At 37.1% G+C, this 25,293-nt stretch overlaps 1 protein-coding gene across 2 annotated transcripts in view; it reads left to right on the forward strand.

Moving 5' to 3' along the window:
• Kdm4c (lysine demethylase 4C) overlaps positions 1–25,293 on the forward strand; it is a 399,763-nt gene that overhangs the window by 37,312 nt on the left and 337,158 nt on the right. For both annotated transcript variants that reach the window (XM_026391491.2, XM_026391492.2), the window contains exons 2-4: positions 8,389–8,549; positions 20,820–20,995; positions 24,839–24,953. In XM_026391491.2, coding sequence (XP_026247276.2) covers positions 8,406–8,549; positions 20,820–20,995; positions 24,839–24,953 — 435 coding nt within the window. In that variant the 5' untranslated portion in view covers positions 8,389–8,405. The remainder of the gene's footprint in view (positions 1–8,388; positions 8,550–20,819; positions 20,996–24,838; positions 24,954–25,293) is intronic.

Consider the following 25,293-nt stretch of genomic DNA (forward strand, 5'->3'; position numbering starts at 1 on the left):
GTTGCTGGGATTATAAGTGTGTACCAACGTGCCCAGCTAACTGTTTTTTTTTTTTTTTTTTGAGAAAGAGTCTCTTTATGTTGCCCAAGGTGGCCTTGACCTGTGATTCTCCTGAGTAGCTGGGTTTACTGGTATGTACTGCTTGGCTTTTTTTTTTTTTTAACAGAAAGTTTTGCATAGAGTCATTTGTTGTCTTGACTCTTCTGTTCTAGGACCACTTCCCCAAGTCCACTTTCGAGTTCCTAGCCTACTCTCTGTAGGCCAGTGGAGCAGGATATTGGTGTGAGCTCAATGGGACCAAAAGGATTAATGAAAAATTAACTGGATCTGGGGAAAAGATTGAGGCCTTGTTTAGGTGAAGAGCTTTTTTTGGTGTGTGCTTTCTAACTAGGGACTATGTCTGTGGGGTCCTGCCTGGGATGGTAGAATAAGGCAGTTTTTAGAGTGCTTCGTGGTTCAGTGCCTAGATAGGTGCGCTAATGTGTTATGTAGAGCTTTTGAGGTGACCTGCTACTTCCCTTTTCCTCCCAGCCATTTGAGTGGCCAACCATTTGAGAAAGTTGGAGATGGAAGGTCAGAGTATTAGGAGCAAGATTGGAGGATGTGGTTTTCTTTCCTTTCTGTCTTGCTCTAGATGCCTTAGTTAGTTTGCTAGGGCTGCTGTAACAAATCATCACAAACTTGAATGGTGTAAAACAAGAGAAATATGTTCTCTCTTAGTTCTAGAGACTTGAAGTCAAAATCAAGATTTCAGCAGAGCCATACTCTTTTTGGAAAAGAGTTGAGGGAAAGATCAGTTCCCTGCCTTTCTGATGGTTTCTTGTGTTTGCCAGCAATCCTTGCTTGGTATTCTGTGGCTTACAGCTGAGTGATTCCAGTCTCTGCCTCAGTGTTTACTTCTATCTTCACAAGGGGATGTTTCCTCAGTCTCTTTCTCTTAAAAGGATTTCAGTTAGGTAGGTACTCATGCCTGTAATCCTAGTGACTTTTGGGAGGCTGAGGCAGGAGGATTGAAAGTTTTGAGGCCAGACTCAGCAATTTACTGAGAACTTTCTCAAAATCAAAAAATAAAAAGTTCCTGGGATGCTGCTCAGTGATTTGTCCCTCCTACCCAAAGAACATCAGTTATATTGAACTAATGCCTGTCCTGATTGACTTGATCTTTTAATTTTTTTTTTGGGGGGGGTTACTGGGGATTGAATTCAGGGGTACTTGACCACTGATCCACATCCCCAGCCCATTTGTGTTTTGTTTAGGGACAGGGCCTTGACTTTGCTGAGGCTGGCTTTGAACTTGTGATCCTTCCTCCTCAACCTCCTAAGCCTCTGGGATTACAGGCATTGTGCTCAGCCCACCAGCCCATTTTTTATATTTTATTTTGAGACAGGGTCTTGCTAAGTTGCTCAAGGCCTCACTAAGTTGCTGAGGATTGCTTTGAACTCTTTATCCTGCCTCAGCCTCCTGAGCCACTGAGATTATCCTGCCTCAGCCTCCTGAGCCACTGAGATCACAGGCGTGCGCCACCATGCCCGGCAGGATTGACCTCATCTTAACCCAATTACATCTGCAAAAACCCTATTTTCAGGGTTTTGGGTGTTAGGTTTCAACATGTCTTGGGGGGGGGGTGATGGTGCATGAATCACCTCAGAGCCATGTTGACTAAGGCAGTCTACAGAATGAACAGAAGCTTGTTTGCTCACTGTGAGACCAAACCAGTGAGCTGCAGTGTTGAAATGAAAGACCAGATTTCATCTCCCTTAGAATTGGGAACTGGAGACAGCAGGGTGGTAATAAGGAGTAACTTTCTTTATTCAGTTTTTTTTTTTTTTTAAAGACTCTCACTATAAGAAAGGAGTAGTGACAGAGGACTGGAGGGTTTGGACCTCCAGAATTTGGCAGGTCTTTGTGAAGTGTTCTTCCTCCTCATGGAGGCTAAAATAGCATCTCTCCTAAATTAGCATAGCTGGGTATTGTGCCTGGGTTGTTCTTTCATTGCCTAACCTAATGCTTATCTACTAAACTGATATTTGCTGAATTTCCCAGGGGATGTACTTTATAGTAGATTCTGAAGTGTTCTCTTCATAGATAGTGCAGATCTATGGCAGGCCTTGTGGAAGAAACTAATACACGATGTGAGACATCAGTTTTTATTCTTACCTCAGAGTAATTTTTTTTAATTTTTAAAGCCAGGGATTGAACCCAGAGGTACTTTACCACTGAGCCATATCCCCAGCCTATTTTGAGATTAGACTTTGCTGAGTTGCGTAGGGCCTTGCTAAGTTGCTGAGGCTGGCTTTGAATTTGCGGTCCTCCTGTGTTGCTGGGATTACAGATGTGCCACTGTACCCAGCTAGAAGTTGTTTAAGAGAGTGCTGGTTAGAAATACCAAGTATGCCCAAGGACAGCAATGTAGAATATGACATTACATTTGGCAGGAAAGGATTAGCTTGTTTCTTTTTTATTATTAAGTAAAATATGTATTGTTATTAGAATAAGGAGAGTAAATGTTTTCCCTTCGTAAGGTAAAAAAAATTCAGAAAAGAAGATGGGGGGTGGATTAGTGGTGGGCTTTTTTCTTCACTTGTTGGAAAAGCTCTTCAGCTTATTAAATTCTTAGGGACTGGGCATAGTAGTATTTGCTTATAGTTCCAGCTACTTAGGTGGCTGAGGTAGTAGGATGACTTGAAGCCAAGAGCTTGAAGTCAGCCCTGGCAATATAATAAGATGTTGTCTCCTAAAACAAATAAAAAAATACGACCATGTAGAACATTCTTAGTGTACTTGCTTTATATATGGCCATTTAGTTTAGGGGGTCTCAAAAACATTCAAGGCTAAGTCTGTAGAGGCAGAATTACAACATTACATCAGAGTTATTGTTGTCAGTCACTTTGGGGACTCGGTCTCTAAAGAGGTGTAGCATTATTAAAAAAAATTATTGCATCATCATCATCAGCTGAAATAGTGGTGATTCTTGTGAAATATAACAATCTTTTTTCAACCACAAAACATTACTGCAAGAGCCTTTTAAAATTATTCCCTCTTGGATCAGAGAAATAAAGGTAAAGGACAAAGAAGAGGGATTGGGGATTTAATTGTAATAACATGATTAAGTTTAATGATAAATGTGGATTAGGAAAAAGTATAACTGCTTTAAAAAATATTTATTTTTTAGGTGTAGATGGACAACACAATGCCTTTATTTTTATGTGGTGCTGAGGATCGAACCCAGGTCCCTCCTGTGCTAGGCGAGTGCTCTATTGCAGAGCCACAATCCCAGCCCCATAACTGCTTTTAAAAATTTTTCTTTTTTTAGTTGCAGATGGACACATTTATTTATTTATTTATTTTTATGTGGCACTGAGGATCAAACCCAGTGTCTCATATGTGCTAGGCAAGAATTCTACCACTGAGCTACAACCCCAGCCCTTTAAATTACCTTTTTTTTTTTTTTAGTTTTAAATGGATTTTTTATTTTATTTATTTATATGCAGTGCTGAGGATCGAACCCAGGGCCTCACACATGCCAGGCAAGTGCTCTACCACTGAGCCACAACCCCAGCCCCCTATAAACTGCCTTTTAAAGTAATGAACATAAATAGTCAACCCCAAAAAGCAATGAAAATGGTTGTGTGTCCAAAAATGATCAATGCTACCAATAATAAAAAACATCGAATTTAATATCAAACTTTTTTTTTAGGTAGTGGGGTTAAAATTTTACATAACTTTATGTGTTTTAAATTTTATGATAAACATATATTGACTTTATAGATTGGAAAATTTAAAAACCTAAGCTGAATCAAAGGTCAAAGACCAAAACTAACGTTGTGTGTTGGTGCATGCCTATAATTCCACTGATTTGAGAGGCTGAGGCAGGAGGATTGCAAGTTCAAAGCCAGCCTCAGCAACTTATTGAGGCCATAAGCAACAAGTGAGATTTGTCTTAAAATGAGACATAAAAGGGGGGCTGGGATGATGTTCAATCCCTGCTACCCTTCCCCCACTAAACCCCCAACCTTCCGCACATCTAAACCTAATGTAGGTCTATACTATATCAGTCTGATTATCTGATTTGTAGGCAAAACTATTTTTGTATAGTTGAGTAGTTATGCTAGAAAGAAAGAAAGTATGTTTTCTAGTCCAGTTAGCAAACTGTGTCAAGGGCTGAGATTTAATTTTTTTAAAAAAATTATTTTAGTTGTAGATGAACACAAAACCTTTGCCTCACTATCTATCTATCTATCTATCTATCTATCTATCTATCTATCTATCTATCTATCTATGGTGCTGAGGATCGAACCCAGTTCCTTACACATGCTAGGCAAGCATTTTAGCACTGAGCTACAACCTTAGCCTGAGATTTAATTTTAATCACTCTTAATTTGCTGCATGTCTTAATAGTCTCTGCTTCATTTTCTTGTCAGAGCCACTGATTTGTTGCACAAACCAGAAATCTTGACTCCTGTTCTTTTCACTTCTGTTAGGAAATTTTGTTCACAGTATATCATATTCTGCAATCTGATCCCTTCTTATTGCCCACCCCTGGTTGAAGCTGCCTTTTTATATTGTCTGGTTTAGTGTAAATCACCTACTTGCTCCTCTCTCTGCTTCTGTCATTGTCCTTTCTTTATACAACAGTCACAATGATACTAAGTGTGAGCCAGCAAACTTTTCTGCTCCAGGTCCTCTAGAAGTTACCTTAGAAAACAGAGTCATTTCCTTGAAAGAAAAATGCATGTTTGATTTCTGTGAACTGGATAGATAAAAGGGGAAGAAGCCCAGGGTTCTTATCCCACTGAAGGTAGTTTGCCAAACTCCTCTCTCCCGTTTTTTTTCTGTCATTGTTTTTACTCTTGATTACCGAGTTCCCAGTATATATCACATCCTTGCTATTTATTTATTTATTTATTTATTTATTTATTTATTTATTTATTTTTTAGGTATAGATGGACACAACACAAGGTCTTTATTTTTATGTGGTGCTGAGGATTGAACCCGGGTCCTGCCCGTGCTAGGCGAGCGCTCTACCGCTGATACACAATCCCAGCCCCTCATCCTTGATATTTCTTACAGCACCCAAAGTCTCCTTCCTTGCCGTTGCCTCTGTTGAAAATGCTCTTCTTCCAGATATTTGAATGACTAATTCCCTTCTTCAGGCCTTTCCTGAATTTCACTTTCTCTAAAATGCTGTCTTTGACCTCCTCTGTGTGAAACAGTAACCCTCCTCTTTGTGTTTCTTCGCAGAATTTACTACTTATTGTCTGTTTCACTCCATTAGAATGAGGACTTACTCACTGACTGCCCAGCATTTAGGTGTTCAATAATTATTTGGCGAATGACTGGATGAATTTCCAATTTCTTTGTCAGTAGCTTCTTCTGTCTTGAGGAATACTCAGGCCACTCATGTACTTTGGCCAGGGGGAAAGGAACCCTACTTTTCATGGACCAAATGTTTCTGTGTGCTTCTTCCTTTTTCTTACTGCTCAGATTTTTCTATTCTAATAATTTTTACCAGTCAAGCAAATGAATCTCTCTCTCTTTTTTCTTTTAAATAACATTTCTGTGTTTGGGATTAATGCTTTCCTTTCTTTGAATTTGGTATCATTTTATATAAATACTTTAGCATTTAGGTGCCTCTTCCATCATTCAGCTGGCAAATAATTATTGCAGCAGACCTTGTGAAACAGGCTGGGTGCCAGGCTGTATGCCAGGGCTCAAAGAGATGATGAACCTGCCCTTCCCTTGAAAGCTGATAGTTCAGTGGGTGGTTGGAAGTGTCAACAGTTGGGAGAGGCAAGTGCCATAGTGAAGGATGCAGAGAGGGAGGTTGGACCATGAGTGTTTCATCCAGGTAGTGCCTGAGTGTTGGGAATTTCAAGGGTGGGTGGGAGTTTGCCAGGTGAGGAAGCAGGCAAAGGGTACTCCAAGGAGAGGGAATAATGGGCAGAGGCACAGAGAGCTTTACTTGTTAGAGAAGCACAAGTCAGTGAGTATTGTTGGAGTGTAAAATATAGTTGCCTCTTTGTATCTGAGTACTCTGTGCTTCAGTGAATTCAACCAAGTGCAGATCAGAAATATTTGAAAAAAATTTTGTATTGAACATGTCTTCTTACTATTCCCTAAACAGTACAGTATAAAAACTATTAACTTAGCATTTGTGTTATATCAGGTAGTATAAATAATCTGAAGACTTAAAGTATACAGGAGGTTGTGTGTGAGTTATATGCAAATACTAAGCCATTTTATATAAAGGACTTGAGCATCCTAGGATTCTGGTATATCAGAATTTCTATTCTAATATTCTTTACTAGTGAAGCAAATTAATCTCTTTCTTTCTTTCTTTCTTTCTTTTTTTTTTTTTAAATCATAGGGGAGAGGTCCTAGAACCAATCCCTTATGGATCCAGAGGGACAACTATGATGTAGGCACTGATGGTGGACAAGGCAAAGTTACGCAAGGGCCAGATTCAGCTGCTTGTAAATAATTACATGCTTACTGTGTAGAGTGAGAGTTTCATTCTACAGGTCATGGATTTGCATATGTGTGCCTATGTTTATAAAAAGGGAGATTGGGTAGGGAGGACCTGAAGAGTTTTTCTTTTGTGTGTTCCCTTTCTGAGGGAAGGAGAATCCAAAATATTTTCTGCTATTTATTAATATATCTCCATGCAGATTTTTTCCCCTTTATATTGTAAATTCCTAAAGGGAGGCAGGGTTTAATTTTTATGTTCCCTGTATTTCCTCACTACAAATATTGTGAGATAGATGGCTCATTTAAACTCCCTTCCTTCCTTTCTGCTAGGGATTAAACCCGGCACGTTGCATATACAAGTGTTCTGTCACCAAGCTACATCCCCAGCCATGTGCACTTAAATTTTCTTTAAGTAAATAGTTACCACTTCACTACTTTTTTACATCTCTTATTATCCCATAACATGTACTCCTCTTTTATCTGCCCCATCCTTCACCTCTTAATCTATCTATCAAGGAAGTTAAATTTATTAAGAAAAAAAAAAGCTGGGGCGGGGGGGAAAGAAAGCTTGTTTCAAGAAGATTTGATTTGTGCTGTCAGATGCCAGATCCTATCACTGAACCTACATGTGGATTGGGGTGGAATTCCTTACTGAGACAGTCACTCCAGTGCTTTTTATGTCTTTAGTTTAAATTTTTTTTTTTTTAGTTGTAGATAGACACAATATCTTTATTTTTATGTGGTGCTGAGATTCAAACCCAGTGCTCATGCAAGTGATTTACCACTGAACTACAATCCCAGTATTACCAGTGTTTTTTATGTACTTGCATTCCCCATGCTTGGCACATGTTACGTACTGAATGAACATTGTTGAAGGGATCATCTCATTCATCTGCAGCAAGATGAGGTTGGTGTTTTTGTAGAAAAACCTCCCTTCTGTAATTTTTGCTTCTAAGCTCTAGACACACTAGACTCCTCTCCATTCTGCAGTATTTCTAGATTCACTGCTACCTGGAGTGCTCATTCTGTCATCTGACCAGCTGCTGTATCTGCTTATAAGTCTTTTTTTTTTTTTTTTTTTTTAAAGAGAGAGAGAGAGAGAGAGAGAGAGAATTTTAATATTTATTTTTCAATTTTCGGCAGACACAACATCTTTGTTTGTATGTGGTGCTGAGGGTCGAATCCGGGCCGCATGCATGTCAGGTGCGCGCGCTACTGCTTGAGCCACATCCCCAGCCCCTGCTTATAAGTCTTAACTCTGCTCCTTTCTGAGGAAGTGATTTCTGATTAGTCCTGGTGAACTTAGTTGCTTCTTCTTGTATACTTAAAAAAATTTTTTTTTGTTCAGTTTCTGGACGGTGAACTTGGAAGGTAAAGAGTTTACCCATTTTTCTCTTTCTAGTACTTAAGCATGTGGCCTAGTGGTTTTGTTGAATGATTGATGTGTACATTATTATAGAAAAGCTTGTTATGACAAGCTGGAAGGACACATAAGTCAACTTGTGCTAGGGATGGTGAATATCCTCCACTCAACCTAGATGAAACCTTTATACATGTGTGCATATGAGTATGAGGGAGTCTTTCAGAACAACACCTTATGTGAACCTACAGTGTTAGAAAATTCATTTTTACTTGGAAGGATTTTGAGAGACCAGCAGTACAGTTCAGTGATTCAGTGCTAAGAATAGGAACGTGGCAAGAGGAGACTAGAAACTATTGTTTATTGTTTTTTTTTTTTTTTTTATCTTTTGCCCAGGGCCCAGGGAGAAATGTATGAGTCCCTATAAGAGGGTGGAATACAGTGGAAATATCTAAGAGCAAAGTTCCTGCTGAGGGTGCCTACATTTTATTTGGGAGAAAAATACCACTGACCTTCACACACATAATACAGTGCCAATGACTGTGTCCTTCTCTCTGCAGAGACTGCCCTAGCTATCATGGAGGTGGTGGAGGCAGACAGTCCTCTGAATCCCAGCTGTAAAATAATGACCTTCAGACCCTCCATGGAGGAGTTCCGGGAGTTCAACAAATATCTTGCATACATGGAGTCTAAAGGAGCCCACCGAGCAGGTCTTGCAAAGGTGATTATGCTCAGATCCTGGCACGAGAAAGGATCACTTGGCCTTTAAATTGTGTTCTTAATCTTCACGATGTGGGCCGTTGTTTCTTCCTAAGGAAGGTATTTGTAATATCTTCGTTTTTGTTAATCCATGTGGAGCACTTGAAAGATAAATAATTAACTTATTTTTTTTCCAACTATTGATACTATGTTCTAAAGCTTCTTCTTTTTTCTTCTCTTTTCTTTTAAAATCAGGGTGGCCTATGGAAATCAGATATCCCGCACAGGTTTTCAGAGGTGTGAGAATTATTCATGGTTTTCATCAGTTTCTCATAGAATACATTTATTTATTTTTTGATACTCGGAATTTAACCCAGGGGGTGCTTAACTACTGAACCACATCCCCAGCCTTTTAAAATATTTTTTATTTAGAGACAGGTTTTTGCTGAGTTGCTTATATTCTTGCTAAGTTGCCAAGGCTGGCTTTGAACTCACTATCCTCCTACCTCAGCTTCCCAAGCTGCTGGGGTTACAGGTGTGCATCACCATGTCAGACCAAGAACAATGATTAACCTGAAGCTTCATCAATACTCTCCATCCCCTCTCCCATTCTTGCTTTGTTCCTTCCATTTTTCTTTGTTTTTAATTAAATTAATTAATTAGTTTTTATGGTACTAGGGATTGAACCCAGGGCCTTTCATATTCTGGGCAAGTGCTCTACCACTGAGCTGCATCCCCAATCCTTTTTAAGAAAATATTATTTTGAGATAGGGTCTCACTTAAGTTGCCAGGCTGGCTTTAAACTTTTGATCCTTCTGCCTCAGTCTCTGGAGTAGCTGGGGTTACATGTGTGTCCCATTGTGCCCAACCTCATTTTATTTTTTTGATATAGCAGATTTATCGAGATATAATTTATATACCAGATAATTTACCCACTTAAATTTGTGTTTGTGGTTTCTAGTATTTCCACAGTTACATAGCTATCACCACTATTGAATCCCAGAAGATTTTCATTATCCCAAAAAGAAGCTGTACCCATTGAACAGTCATTTCCTATTTCCTTCTAACCACCCAGCATGAGGCAACCACAATCTACTTTGTCTCTCTATGGATTTTTCTATTCTTATTTCTTTTTAGTGTTTATCAGATGTGAAGAGTGTCAATATGTACGTGACACTGTGGCAGGTGGTGTGTGTGTGTGTGTGTGTGTGTGTGTGTCGGGTCCATGAGGGGCCAGAACTGATCAAGACCCCACCTTCATGGAGCTTATTATCTGATGGTAGGATTTTTAGGGTGATGAGATAGGGACATTTAAGCCAAGACCCAAAGGAAGTAAAGAAACCAGCCTTCTCAAGATACAGTGACAGAAAGAATAAAGTCCAGAGGCTGGGAGGCTGGCCTGAACTTCATGCATGGAAGGATTAGGAAGGCAGTCAGTGGAATTGGCACCCAGGGGGAAGAGGGACATAATAAATATGGTACAAAGAGGCCAGATGGTATTGGGCTTGTCCAGCTTCACAAATGCATAAGAAGTTTTATTTTAAGAGCAGTCAGAAGCATTGCCACACTTTAAGTGGGAGAGGGAGGTATGGTGATTGCTTATTTATTTCTTCTGCTGTTTTTGTGACATTATTTTGAAATGATCACACTAGCTTCTATGAGAAGAATGAATTTAGAAGTGTGGGTCATGGGAGACAAGAATACATGTAGGTTGTCTTTATCTAGTGAGGAGCTTATGGTGGCCTAGACCTTTGAAGAAAGGCAGACGTGGTCTTTGGTTCAGTTGTGTTTGAAAATACTCATCTTTGGCTAGGTGCTGTGGTGTACTTGGGTAATCCCAGCAGCTCAGGAGGCTGAGGCAGGAGGATTGAGCATTCAAAGCCAGCCTCAGCAACTCAGAGAAAACCTGTCTCTAAATAAAATGTAAAAAAGGGCTGAGAATGTGGATCACATTGTGGTTAAGTGCCCCTGGGTTTAATCCTTAGTACCAAAAACAAAAACCTCATTTTTTCTTATTCTTATAGATGCCAAATAACATCCTGAAAAGATCATGGTGGTAGCTGGGTGTGGTGGTGCACGCCTGTAGTCCCAGAGGCTCAGGAGGCCTAGACAGGGGAATCGCAAGTTCAAAGCCAGCCTCTCCAATGGTGAGGTGCTAAGCAACTCAGTGAGAACCTGTCTTTAAATAAAATACAAAATAGGGCTGGGGATGTAGCTCAGTGGTCTAGTGCCCCTGAGTTCAATCCCCAGTACCCAAAAAAAGAGATCTTGATTTAAGAACTGGAGGTATAAATGAGTGCTCAGGGCCAATGGGGTGTTCTAAGGTACTGAGTACTATATTGCCTATTTGAACCCATAGATCCATAGTTAGAACTTTAAAAAATTTTTTCAATAAGGTTTTTAAAAATTTTAATTTAAATTTTTATTTATTATTTTTACTTATATATAACATTAGGATACATTTTGACATAATCACAAAAGCATGGAATATAATTTGCTCTGATTCAGTTCCCGGCATTTCCCCCTTCCCCTGAGTTAGAGCTTTGAAAGAAAACTGTGTTATGTCATTTATCCTCTGATCTGCAACCTACGATGATTTATGTGTCCTTTCTTTTTCTTTGTGGTGCTTTTTTCTTTTCTTTTTTTTTTTTTTTTTTTGTGGTGTTGGGGATTGAATCAAGGACCTTGTGCATGCGAAGCAAGCACTTAGCCGACTGAGCTACATCCCCAGTCCCTATGTGTCCTTTCTGTATTGGATATCTATATATCAGCGTCTTACCAAATACTTAGGACCTCGATAAGTTGTGGAGGCTGGGTTTGAACTTGAGATCCTCCTGCCTCAGTCTCCAGGATTATAGGCATATGCCACCATGCCTGTCAGGAAATCTGTTTTAATTTAAATCTTTCCCTGGGAAGAATTATTTTTTTTTGTGCGTGTTATTATTGTGCTATATTTTAAGTCCGTAATCTGGGTTTCTGTAGACTTGTCACTGTTTGTATGTATATCCCTGAGCCCTGGCAGAGACCACTGCTGGATGGATCCACTCAACTGCACCAACATAAAGGGCTCTTTTTTAATGCTGTGAAGGTCAAATAGAGCTGATAAAAAGAGAGAATATCCTGAATAGCAGAATTGTTGTTCAGGTCCTCATCTGGGGACCTGATGCTACCTGTAACCCAATTTTTACTGTTTCTGACATCTGACCCTGGAGGTCTGTCATTTTGTTATGTATCGATAAGGATCAAAGTTCCTCCAAGAAAAGTTTAAAAAATTGGGGATATTAAGTTAAATATTAACTAGGAATGGGTGAAAGTTGAAACAAAGAGAAAGTAAAAGTTTATAATGAATTTCTCAGATGAGCTATCTTTATTTTAGCTTCTTTTTTTTTTTTTTTTTTTTGGTACCCAGGGTTGAACCGAGGGATGCTTAACCACTAGCCACATCCCAGCCTTTTTTAGATTTTACTTAGAGACAGGGTCTCACAGAGTTGCAAGTGCCTCCCTAAGTTGCTAGGGCTGGCTTTGAACTCATGATCCTCCTATCTCTACCTACGCTTCTGCGTCCACTTCCACTTTGCTGGAATTACAGGCTTGCGCCATCGCTACAACACCCTTCTCTAGTTTAGTTTCTTTATTGGGTTAACTATTTAAAAAACCCACTCAGTTTTAACACCTCAGACCCTCCAGATTATCTTTGAGGGAGAAATAATTTTTTAATTGAAGAGAATGAATGAATTATTTCAGAAATACTTGACATAAAATTTTGATCATGAACTTGTAATGGGTTAGCAAGGATTTGGGGGAGGGGATTGTGCAGCCCTGTCTCTTTGCCTTGGACTCTGAATGCAGCCCTTGTCCTCTCTCCCTTTAGTTTCTTGAAAGCATATACTGTGTTCCACTGAGATTTAGTAGAATAGCTTGTGGTAAGGAGGCATGTTCAGTAACTTTAGAAGAGGAAGCAGCAGCTACCCTCACAAGGGAGCTGCAGGCACATGGAGTACACCTGTGCTGTTCCTGGTTATTATGAAACAGAATAAAGTTAATGAGAACTACAATTAAAAGACACACCTGAGTCCAGAACAGCTTCTCTTACTTCCTTAAAGTAAGATCGTTGGCAGAGTTGGAGACATTAATTTATTCAATCCTGTGATAATTTTCTATAACTTATTTTAGGAATATGGTGAACTATTTGTTTCTAATCATTTTTGCTACCTTTTATGTCAAGTCAATTGAACTCAGTTTTATTGGGTTCCCCTCTTGTTCTAGAAACTGCAGCAATAATAACTGTACAGAACTGTACTGAATCAAATCAAATGGTAAAAATCAAGACTGCATTGATGTAGCTGGTTTGTTTTGGGGCTAGCCCTGGGGAACAGAGCCACCTGTGAAGTTCTTTGTTAATACACTTTTGATAGCATTTAATGAATTGGTTTTAATTTATGACTTGAAGGCAGTGGAGTTAAAGTTTTATTTTACATTTTAAACATTAAAAATATTTTAATGTTCTTTCTGAATTCTTTAATTAAAAGAAAATAAATACACAAGGTAACATTTCGAGTTTCTATAAATTTATTGTATTTATATGCTTTCCTCATCCAATTATTTCAGAACTTTTTTTTTTTTTGGGTACCACGGATGGAACCCTGGGGCACTCAACCACTGACCCACATCTCCAGGCCTATATTTTGTATTTTATGTAGAAACAGGGTCTCTCCCTGAGTTGCTTAGACCCTTGATAGGTTGCTGAGGCTGGCTTTGAACTTGTGATCCTACTCCTCAGCCTCTCGAGCCACTGAGATTATAGGCTTATGCAACTCCTCTCAGCTTGCCTTGTTTTTTTTTTTTTTTTGTAAGACAGGGGCATATATTTGACTCTACACCTAATATTAATTTTTGATTGATTAATTAATATTAAATAATGACTTGAATAAATCCCCATGTTTTTTGAATTGTTTAAAAAATAATTTCTGATATAGAATAAGTTTGTGTTTATAATACTTTTATGTTTTTAATTAAAAAATTTTTTTTAGATATTGATGGACCTTTTTTTTTAAAAAAAAATTTCATTTTTTTACTTGTGGTTGGTCACAATATCTTTATTTTTTTCTTTATTTTCATGTGGTGCTGAGGATCAAACCCAGGGCCTCGCATGTGCTAGGCGAGTGCTCTACTGCTGAGCCACACTCCCAGCCCCGAACCTTTATTTTTTATTCATTTATTTATGTGGTGCTGAGAATTGAACCCAGAGCTTCACACATGCTAGGCAGGTGCTCTGCCACTGAGCCACAACTCCACTCCCTTCTTCCCTATGATTATTCATGCTTTTCAAAATTATTAAGTCTACATATTCAATAACATATATTATAGGTCTGTATATTCTCATTTTTAAATGATATGCCTTGGAGGAAATATTGCAGATGAAAATTAAGTTTAAAATTGACAGCTCATTTTCAGTTTGTTTTTTTGAGTTAACAAGTCTTTTATTTATTACTTATATAACATTGAATATGTTACTCACCCCAACCCCAAGTTTCTTTATCCTGTGAAGCTTAACACAGAGCTTTCACAGTTGTATATTATAGATCTAAATGTAAAACAAAACTTTAATGCTCCTTGAATATAAAGTAGACTGTCTTCATGTGCTAGTGTAGGAAAGTTGTTTTTTTTTTTTTAAGAGAGAGGAGAGAGAGGAGAGAGAGAGAGAGAGAGAGAGAGAGAGAGAATTTTTAATATTTATTTTTTTTTAGTTGGCGGACACAACATCTTTGTTGGTATGTGGTGCTGAGGATCGAACCCGGGCCGCACGCATGCCAGGCGAGCGAGCTACTGCTTGAGCCACATTCCCAGCCCCAGGAAAGTTTTTTTTAACTGAACATTATAGCAGTACCTATAAAGGAAGAAATGAAAAAATGTGATTATATTAAAGCTATGAACTAAAGTTTGTCAAAAATTTAGGGAGGGAGGCTGAGGCAGGAGGATCTTAAGTTCCAGGCCATCCTCAGCAATTTAGTGAGGCCCTAAGTAACTTGCTAAGACCCTGTCTTTAAAAAAAAAAAAAAAAAAATTGGCTGGGAATGTACTTCAGTAGTAAATTGCCATTAGATTCAATCCCCAGTACTTAAAGAGAGAGCAAGAGAGGATGAAATAAGAAATGCTACTCCTAGTAGTGCCTGATGCTTAGTATTTATACCTCCATCAGCTCCTACAACATTTATTTTAAATCAGTCATAATTCTTCCTCAGTTGAAGTCAGTGGGACAGGTGAAGACTGCAATAGCAAATATTCTTAATATCCATATATATATCTTCCTTTACTCTTCCAAATATTTTTTAATATTTTAATTTTTTAGTTGTAGTTGGACACAATATCTTTACTTTATTTGTTTATTTTTATGTGGTGCTGAGGATGGAACCCAGGACCTCGCACGTGCTAGGCGAGAGTTCTACCACTGAGCCACAACCCCAGCCCCTTCTAAATATTTTAATGTGGCCACATCCATATTCCTTTTTCAGAGTTGCTCTTTTTGCTGCATATAATATTTTTTGATGAACAAGACAGTGATATGGAGACCATGCAATGATATCTATTCATTCTAAATCTCACCTAAATAATGCAAGAGTGGCAAAACAAAGATATCATAATCTGAATTACATCCACAGCTCTTTTTGTCTTTTATGAGGGAAAGTCTTGCTAAATTGTTGAGATTGGCTTTGAATTTACAGTTCTCATGCCTCAGCCTTCCAAGTTGCTGGGATTGCAGGCATATGCAACCATACCTGTACATTTCTTATTTCTTGAGAAACTTCAGGTTTTGAAAAAGGGAATAACAGCTCAACTATGTGTAATTGAAATACATATAAAAACAGGATTATTGTTTTGGTCTACTATACAACAAAAGCAGAACTAAAAGATTTAGTCAAAGAGGATTTCCAAAGATTTAGCATGTTACCATTTCTTTCTGTATAAATTTTCCCATGAAGTAGACTATTTAGAGTCCATAGTTTTTATTTATTCAGTGGTTGGTGTACACATGCAGTGTGAAAGAATGGATGCTTTATTTTGGCTGCAAGAGCCCTTAACTACAAATTGTTGAAAGATAACTACAACTGAATATCATTAGAAAGCTCCAGCTGGACAATGGGGGTTACTTGACTACAGACTTCTTTTATGAAGTACATCCTAAGCAGCACACACCTAAGCAGAATTTTGCAAAATCAGAAGTTCCCACAGAAAAGAGAGGAATTCAAAGACTTAACTAGGGGCCTAGTGAAACCACTACTGGCTAAAATTGTTATATTAGCATGGTAATAGTAGTTTTTGAAATGTTTTTTTTTTTTTTGTAATTTAAAAAAAATTATTTGTTCTTTTTAGATATACTGTAGAAGTTTTCTTTTTAGTAAAGGAGAACTGAAATCATTCCATGTTGATATATAAAATACTTTTGAAAAATAATGTTTTTCACTTCTGTGTTTTAAAGTCAGTATCATAGAAGAATCATGATTTTTATTTTTGAGATAAAGCTAGAAAAAAGGGTTCAGCATAGTAATGTCTAATTTTGTTGCACTGTTTTTTATGGTGTTGATTCCCTGCTGTCTTAGTTTTTTTTTTTTTTTTTTTGAGAGAGAGAGAGAGAGAGAGAGAGAGAGAGAGAGAGAGAATTTTTTTAAATATTTATTTTCTAGTTTTTGGCGGACACAACATCTTTATTTGTATGTGGTGCTGACGATCGAACCCAGCGCTGCGCACATGCCAGGCGACCGCTCTACCACTTGAGCCATATCCCCAGCCCTGTCACAGAGTTTTTAAAAAATTTTATTCAGTTGGCCAGCTCCAGAATATAATGTCTCAATGAGGATATACTTATTATTCTGTAGTGAGACATTTGATTTTTTAAAAAAGGGGTATTCATACTACTTTGTATGTTAAGCACCAGGTTAGATAATAATATTGTCTAGGATGAAAATTTAGTGTGCCAAGGAGAATGGGGCAAGTTGCTTACTCTTGAGGAGCTGTGCTAATTCTGTCAGACTGGGATCTTGTCTGCAACTTTAAGAAACTGTTGCAGTAGGCCTTTCCATTTGACTATTTTTTTTTAATTAATTGACATTGAAATTTCAGATCAGCCCACTCTGAAACTTTAAGGGTACCAGATATTTCTATGCTGTAGGATTTCTTTAATAGTTGGGTTCATTTAGACAAAATCATACATGGATGGAATTTAATTTACTCCATTTCAGACACTGGTGGCTGCCATTCCTTTCCTTGTCCTTCTCAGCCCCTGAACCCTGTATTCCCCTTAATTGTTGCTTTTTTTACCCAGAGATTGAACCCAAGGGTGCATATCTGAGTCACATCCCCAGCCCTTTTTATATTTTATTTAGAGACAGGGTCTCACTAAGTTGCGTAGAGCCTTGACAAGTTACTGAGGCTGGCTTTGAACTTGAGATCCTCCTGCTCAGCCTCCTGAGCCCCTGAGATTACAGATTATGAGCCACCATGTCCAGCATTTATTGGTGCTTTATAGAAACACATAAAGGTAAATTTGCTGTGGTATATTTATACATGTACATTGTGGAATTTGGTCAAATTTACTTCCCATTTCTTCCCCTTTCCTATCTTTCCTCCCTACCTTGATCTCATTCTTCATCTCTGACCTTCCCTGTATCTAGGATATCCACTCCAGACCCCCCCCCCCTTTCTTTCCCCCTGTACTTTGCTCCAGTTTCCGCATATGAGAGAAATGTTTGATCCTTGGTTTTCTGAGTCTGGCTTATATCTCTTGGCTAGGTATTCTCTAGTTCCATTCATTTACTGGCAAATGCCATGATTTTTTTCTTCATGACTGAGTAAAACTCTGTCATGTGTACATGGCACATTTTCTTAATCCATTCATCTATTGACAGGCATCTGGGCTGGTTCCATAACTTGGCTATTGTTAATTGTGCTGCCATACCATTGATGTGGCTGTTTCAATATAGTATGCTGATATTAATTCTTTGGGATAAATACTAAGGAGTGAGATAGCTATGTCCTATGGTGGTTTTGTTCCTAGTTTTTAAAGGAATGTCCAGAGTGCTCCCATAGTGGTTGTACTAATTTATAGTCCCATCAAAAATATATGAGTGTATCTTTTTCCCTTGCCAGCAGTTATTTTTAAATACTTTTTTTTTTTTTTTGTACCACCGATTGAACCCAAGGGCGCTTAACCACATCCCAGCCCCTTTTGTTTTTATTTTGAGACAAGGTCTCACTAAGTTGGATCTTGCTAAATTGCTGAGGCTGGCTTTGAACCTGTGATCTTCCTACCTTAGCCTCCTGAGTCGCTGGGATTATAGGCATGAACCGCCATGCCTGGTCTCATTATTGTTTACATTCTTGATAATTGCTATTCTGACTAGAGTGAAATGAAATCTTAGTGTAGTTTTGATTCACATTCCCCTGATGTCTAGCTATGTTGAACTTTTATGTTTTGTCTTGTGTTTCTTCTTTTGAGAAATGTCTGTTTAGTTCTTTGTCCATTTATTGACTGTGTTATTGTTATTTTTTGATATTAAGCGTTTTGAGTTCTTTATGTATTCTGGATATTAATCCCCCTACTAGAGGAGCAGCTGGCAAAGGTTTTCTCCCATTCTGTAGGCTCACTCTTTATGCTCTCAATTGCTTCATTTGCTTTTGGAAGTTTTAAAATTTGATATCATCCCACATAATGATTCTTGGTTTTATTTCTTGAGCTTTAGGGGTCTTGTTAAGGAAATTGGTGCTGCACCAGTATATTAGAGTGTTAACCCTATGTTTTCTTCTAGCAGTTTATGATGGAGGATTTCTGATAACATTGAAAGACTTTAAGCAAACAGTAAATTCTCTTTCTTGTGCTTTAAAAATATTGAATTTCCAAAGTAAGTCATTTCATTGTAAGTATTGTAAGGCCAAATAGTTAGGTTCAGATTGAAATATAATTTATTACAATTCTAAAGGGAGTAAAAATAAAGTGAAAAACATTGAAAAAAGTTTTCAACATTAGACCTGATATTTTTCCCCCTCCAAAACCATAATGGCAAATTGTGTTCTTTATCCTGTTAGAGTAAATATTCACTTGTTTTTAAGACCTTGTTCTTATCATTATCAGTGTAACACAGATGAACACTTTAGCTTATGAATCTTGTTTCAGGAACTGGGCAGGCACCTGGGGCTGGTAACACACGCCTCTAATCCCAATGGTTTGGAAGGCTGAGGCAGGAGAATTGCAAGTTCAGAGCCAGCCTCAGCCATTTAGTGAGGCCCTAAGCGACTTAGTGAGACCTTGTCTCTAACTAAATTTAAAAAAGGGCTGGGGAAGTGCACCTGGGTGAATCCCCGGTACCGTCCCCCCCAATTTTTTTTTCAAATAATATCTTATTCCAAAACAGATTTATCTGTTTTCTAAAGCTTTGTATTTTTTGTTATAACCTAGAAAGATTTTTGAGTCTTCCATTTCTTTGATACTTGGTTCTGGGGATTTAACCTAGTGAGGCTTAATCACTGAACCATGCCCTCATTAGCTTTTTGTTTTTTGAGATGGGGTTGCCCAGGGCCTTGCTAAGTTTTTGAGGCTGGCCTTGAACTTGTGATCCTCCTGCTGCAGCCACTGGAGTTGCTGGGATCACAAGTATGCTGCACCGCACCTGGTTTGTCCCAGTAATTTCATTGCTGGGGGTGTCTCTGTATTTATGTATATCTTAGAGATCCCTGTGTGCATATGTACCAGAAGATATAAGAATATTAATAGTATTATTTCTAATAGTCCTTAATTAGAATAAGCCACATGACCATTGGCTCATTGAAAAATTTGTACATTAAAAAAAAATTATACCATTACAATGGTCACCAGTGTACAAATAAATATTTATATAAGGGAATTAGTGGGAGTGAAAATTTATGTGCTAATCTGCATGGGTCATCGTATTTAATTCTCACAATGTTGAGTGAAATATAGAAGATAAACCTTGAAGAGCATATACCATGCTTACATTTTTATACATTTAAAAACTTGTATTTAGGAATGCTTACTCATGCATAAGATTAAAGCCCAGTAACAAATTGGTTACCCTGAATGCTATCATCTAGTTGCTTTTTGTTCCAGAGGGGAAATGTATGGAAAAGGGTACTTGGAGAGCTGCTGGGGTACTAGCAGTATTTGGCTTTTTACACCTGGATATTTGCTTTCTAATAACTTGCAGAGCTACATATTTTTATTTGTCATTTACATTTCACATATGGCTGCTATATTTTAAAATAATTATTTAGAAAATAGTTTTTTCCTAAAAAATATAAATAGCTTCTTCTAATGTGGAAAAATTACAATCATAAATTGTGACTTCATGACTTTGTCCCTTGTCATTTTAAGTCATCTGAATTGTGCTGGGGTGAACTCAGGTCTTTGTCCCTGTTCGGCAAGTTCTACCAATTGAGCTACATATATAGCCTCTGAATATGTATTTTCGATTCTAGTGTTTCTGGATCTTTTCTCTGTTAGTAATTATGGGAAAACAATTATGGGAAAACAGTGGTGTGCTAAGCTACCGCATTCTAGCATGTGAGAGCTGATAGTTCATTTCCCAGCTCCAGGTTTCGTGATGACATATTGGTAGGTTCAGTTGGCTCTGATAAGAGTAGAAATGGAAATACAAATCAAAGTTTACCCATCTTCTCAGAAAGCTAGTTTTTAAATATTTACTAGTATACCACTATCCTATTTGCTACATTGCATAAGAGATCTACAAAGAAAATAACAGTTAACTAAATAGTTATTTATTTTTCTCATTAGTGAAAGTAGCACATTTAGATAAAATTCAATAAAGGCGATCTTCTTTGAGGAAGAAATGATTTATGGGCAAAATTTCACCATCTTTTATGAGGCAGGGTCATATAATGGCTCAGTGTCAATTGTGTTATAACTGTTGCAGTTTGAATTTTAGCTCAACCTGTCTTTAGCCATTTGAATTTCATTACAGTATTTTCTTTTGCATATCTTTTGATTTTATTGTTAAAATCAAGCTATTAATAGTACCAACTTAAAGCTATTAATAGTACCAACTTAAAACATACCAGTATTGGATATAGGGAGTACTCAGTAAATTTTACTATTAAAAGTATCATATTTTTTATTGCAAATTTTCATTTTTTTTTTCTCTATATTACACATTTGTCATAGAGATTCTGAGAAATTTCTTCCATTGTAGATGGTGGGATATAAAAGCTAAATAATTACTTGGAATATTTTTAAGATAATAATTTATTATTGTTTTATTTTTAGGTGATTCCCCCTAAGGAGTGGAAGCCAAGACAGTGCTATGATGACATTGATAATTTGCTTATTCCAGCACCAATTCAGCAGATGGTCACAGGGCAGTCGGGACTGTTTACTCAATACAACATCCAGAAGAAAGCTATGACCGTGAAGGAGTTCAGGCAGTTGGCCAACAGTGGCAAGTGAGTAGATTCAGTTTGCTATTTCTATTTCTTTTAAAAAAGAAATGAACATAATAAGAAACCAAGCAGACAGCAGATATTATAATGAAAAGAAGGAGACTCATGTAAACATTTTAGCCTTCATTTAACTGTTTCTGCTCATAAGGTGGTTATTTACTAAAATCTAGCTTAGTGTTATGGAAATTATTTTACATTTTATTATTTGTAAAAGCTAGCCAAGAGCTCTACTGCTGAGCTACATCCTCAACTCTGCCATGAGTTTTTGATTTATAGTTTGTTAGGCAAAATTTTCTTTGTGTGACAGCACTAAAATCACACACAGATGTGTGTGTGTGTGTGTGTGTGTGTGTGTGTGTGTATGTGTAGGTAGGGAAAGAGAGATTACTAATTTTAAAAGATTTAAATTTTTTTTTAAAAAATTGAATTAAAAAAAATTACAGCAGAATGCATTACAATTCTTATTGCACATATATGGCACATTTTTTCATATCTCTGGTTGTTTATAAAGTATGTTCACACCTTAAAAAAATTCTTGAATGTATTTGAAGACCACCATTATTGTATTAGTTATCTATTTCTGGATAACAGATTGTTCCAAATTTTAGCTGTTTAAACCAATTTATGATTTTATGGAGGTCAGGAATCTGAGAGTGGCCTAGCTTGGTGGTTCTGGCTTAGGGTCTTTCATGAAGTTGCAGCCAAGATGTTGACTGGGTCTGTTTGTCATCTGAATGTTTCCTGGAAGAGCCTGTTTTAGAAGTTCTCCCCTTTTGAGGCTATTGGCTGGAGTCCTCAGTTGTTTGTGAAATGGACTGCTCCTCATGTTGTAGCAGATGGCTCTTCCAGAGCAAGTGATCCAAGAGAGCGTTAGCAAGATGAAAACCACACTATTTTCTCATGACTTGTCCCAGAAGCAACACACCGCCACTTCTGCCATATTTTGTTTGTTCCAAGCTAGTTGCTAAGGGGAGGTGAATGAAGTTCTACTTCTTGAAGAGAGGACTTTTGAAGGATTTGTGGATATATTTAAAAATAATTACAGAATAATAATTCTGATATAGTTAAGGCCTTATATAACAATGTTAATATGTCTAAGCTGTTGATCTGTACTTCCTTCTTGGCACAGAAGTGCTTTATACAATTATCTGTTGATTCCCGCAACAGCTCAACTGTGTTTTATCCCTATTTTACAGAGGAATAACTGAGTTCCAAAAAAAATGCAGCTTCCTGATTCTCTGTCCAGTTTATGTAGCTTGATTGATTGATTGATTGCAGTACTGGGAAATGAACCCAGGGCTTCACACCTGTTAGGCAAGCACTCTTACATTGAGCACTGAACTACATTTCCAGCCTTTGTAAAAATTTTATTTTGAAACAGGGTCTTGCTAAGTTAACCCACGCTGGCCTCAAACTTGCAATCTTTCTGTCTCAGCCTCCCAAATCACTGGGATTACAAGCATGTGTCCATACCTGATTGCTTATATAGGGTTTAATATCCAAATCCAGATTCAGACCAGGTAGCCTGGTTCTGGGGCTCACTTCTTAAGAGTCTGCTATGGAGAGTAAAATGTTCTGGGTGGAAGGTCTGAATGAATCAGTTTTGAGCAAAATGACACAGAATTTGTAGAATACCTGTGGTTATTTGGGAGTGTATTAGGCATGGAATTTGTATCCAGGATTCATTAGAATCAGGTATCAGGCAAGTGAATTGGTCACTTTTCTAGTTTAGAATCAGCATTTATTTCAAATATTTAAAGGCATTAAAATTTGATCTCAGTGGCCAATATCAAGCTCTTTTCGAATTAAGAGTTTGAACAAAGTGATCCTGATTGGATATACAGTGATAGATTCTGTAAGTCTGCTTAAATAGTGTAAAGCAATTTAGGACTTCATTTTTCAAAATCTAAGAAGTTACTCTAGAAATCCTAATAAATGACATTTCTGCTGCCTTTCTCCCCTTTCTTCTGTCCTGTGATCTGTGGTCTGGGGAATAGGGATGTGCATCTGTTTTTATCATCTGATTCTGGCCTCTGGTTAGCTTGTTTAGCTTGTCTGGAATTCCTGGTACTTCTGGAACCTACAAATAAATGTGGTGGAATAATGTGAAAGTAAAGTTGCTTTCATGCCCATCCTTTTTATTGTTGGCTGTGCAGTGAGATTCTAGTATACTGGGAAAATCAGTCAGTTCTGTATTTCAAAACAGTTATTAAGTAGTGTACTATTATATAGCTAATCAGTTTGGATTTTCTGCTCTAGTGAATGTAGATGTTGATTGATCTAGTCAATATAAAATATTTCTTATTCTTTATACTGCTAAGCAACTATTTCACCTTCTTTCATTGTTTTCTCAATTTGTTTTTTTGATTTTCTTAATGAGGAATTTTTTTTCTTGGATAAGATTGTTGCTGGGGATGTGGCTCAAGCGGTAGCGTGCTCGCCTGGCATGCGTGCGGCCCGGGTTCGATTCTCAGCACCACATACAAATAAAGATGTTGTGTCTGCCGAAAACTAAAATAATAAATATTAAAAAATTCTCTCTCTCTCTCTTAAAAAAAAAGATTGTTGCTAAAAATTCAGAGAACTAAGTTCTTTCCTTTAGTTCCTATGTGAGAGAACTGTTAATATTAATAATTGAGTGTACTTTTATTTGACTATTTAATGTACAATTACTGCTTTTTTTTTTTACACCAATAGGATCATAGTATACATATCATTCTATAACCTGCTTTATTCAGTTAGTGCAGATTTTAATTTCAATACATAGAAATGTACTTAATTTTATGTTTAGTGTTTTTATTTGTTTTTAGAGAGATTTTTAATATTTATTTTTTAGTTTTTGGCGGACACAACATCTTTGTTTGTATGTGGTGCTGAGGATTGAACCCGGGCTGCATGCATGCCAGGCGAGTGTGCTACCGCTTGAGCCACATCCCCAGCCCATGTTTAGTGTTTTTAAAAACTGATTATTAGTTGCTAGATGTTAGCTAGTGTTTTCAGTTAATGTTGAAGCACACATCCTGGATCATCTCTTGTGGTACATGTATCTCTGTGTTACTATGAATTTCTAGTGTTGGATTTTAAGGTAAAGGGTATATATTTTTTGATTTTTGATATTGTGCTGAAAAATTATATTCTGGAAAGTCATGCCAATATATTCTTCCACTCCAGGTTTGTTAAGAGTTCTTATTTTTTCCCTACCATAATATTTTAAGCATTGCCAATCTAATATTTGAAGTTTTTTTTTTGGACTGGGTATTGAAACCAGGGGTGCTTAGCCACTGACCCACAACTCCAGCCCTCACCCCACTTTTTGTATTTTACGTAGAGATATGTCCTCACTAAGTTGCTTAAGGCCTCGCTAAGTTGCTGAGCCTGGCTTTGAACTTGTGATCCTCCTGCCTCAGTCTCCCAAGCTGCTGGGATTATAGGTGTGCACCATGGCATCTGGGCTTATTCTAGTTTTTAAACTTTCTTGGTTTGTTAATGAGTTTGTCCTTTGTTAATTTTCCCATAGGCATTATGTCTTTAACATAATTCTTCGAACTTTTTTTTGTATAATTGGTTAAATATTTTAAAAACTAAAATATGATTTATAGTAATATATTGTTTCTATTATTTATACTTTAGTGAAAGTATTCTTACTATTAAAGAGATCATATAGAGTTGTTTAGGAATACTGAGAATATTCAAGTATCTGTGACATACATTATATATTAAATTTGACAATATGGGTGTCTGTTTTGATAGGGTTTTGTTTCAGAAGTGTTTGTTTCTATTTATATGGGTAGGATAACCCTTAAAATTTTCTTACTGGTTGATAATTTTTTTCCTCCACGTTTACAGATATTGTACTCCAAGGTATTTGGATTATGAAGATTTGGAGCGCAAGTACTGGAAGAACTTAACTTTTGTGGCACCTATCTATGGCGCAGATATTAATGGGAGCATATATGATGAGGTATATATATATATATATTTGTTTGTAGTAGGTTTTGTAAAGGATCATTTGGTGATACTGTTTTTATTACCATTTTAGATAGCTAAGAAATAGTCATTTGTTGAAATTTTGTTTTTTCAAAATTTTTTCAAAAATTTGTTAAAATTTGTTGAAATAATTCCTCAAAGTATATGATGAAATACTTACTCATTAGTATGATTTTTGCAGCTGGTAATTTTCAAATTGAAGCCAGCTTATTGTACAAACACCTGAGATTATTGAAAATAACAATATGTTTTTATTTGGCTGATCTATACATTAAAAAATCCCAGCACAAAGACATTATAAAAATGTTCAAAAA

This window comes from Urocitellus parryii, chromosome 4 (assembly GCF_045843805.1).
Source record: "Urocitellus parryii isolate mUroPar1 chromosome 4, mUroPar1.hap1, whole genome shotgun sequence".
NCBI classification, from domain to species: Eukaryota; Metazoa; Chordata; class Mammalia; order Rodentia; family Sciuridae; genus Urocitellus; species Urocitellus parryii.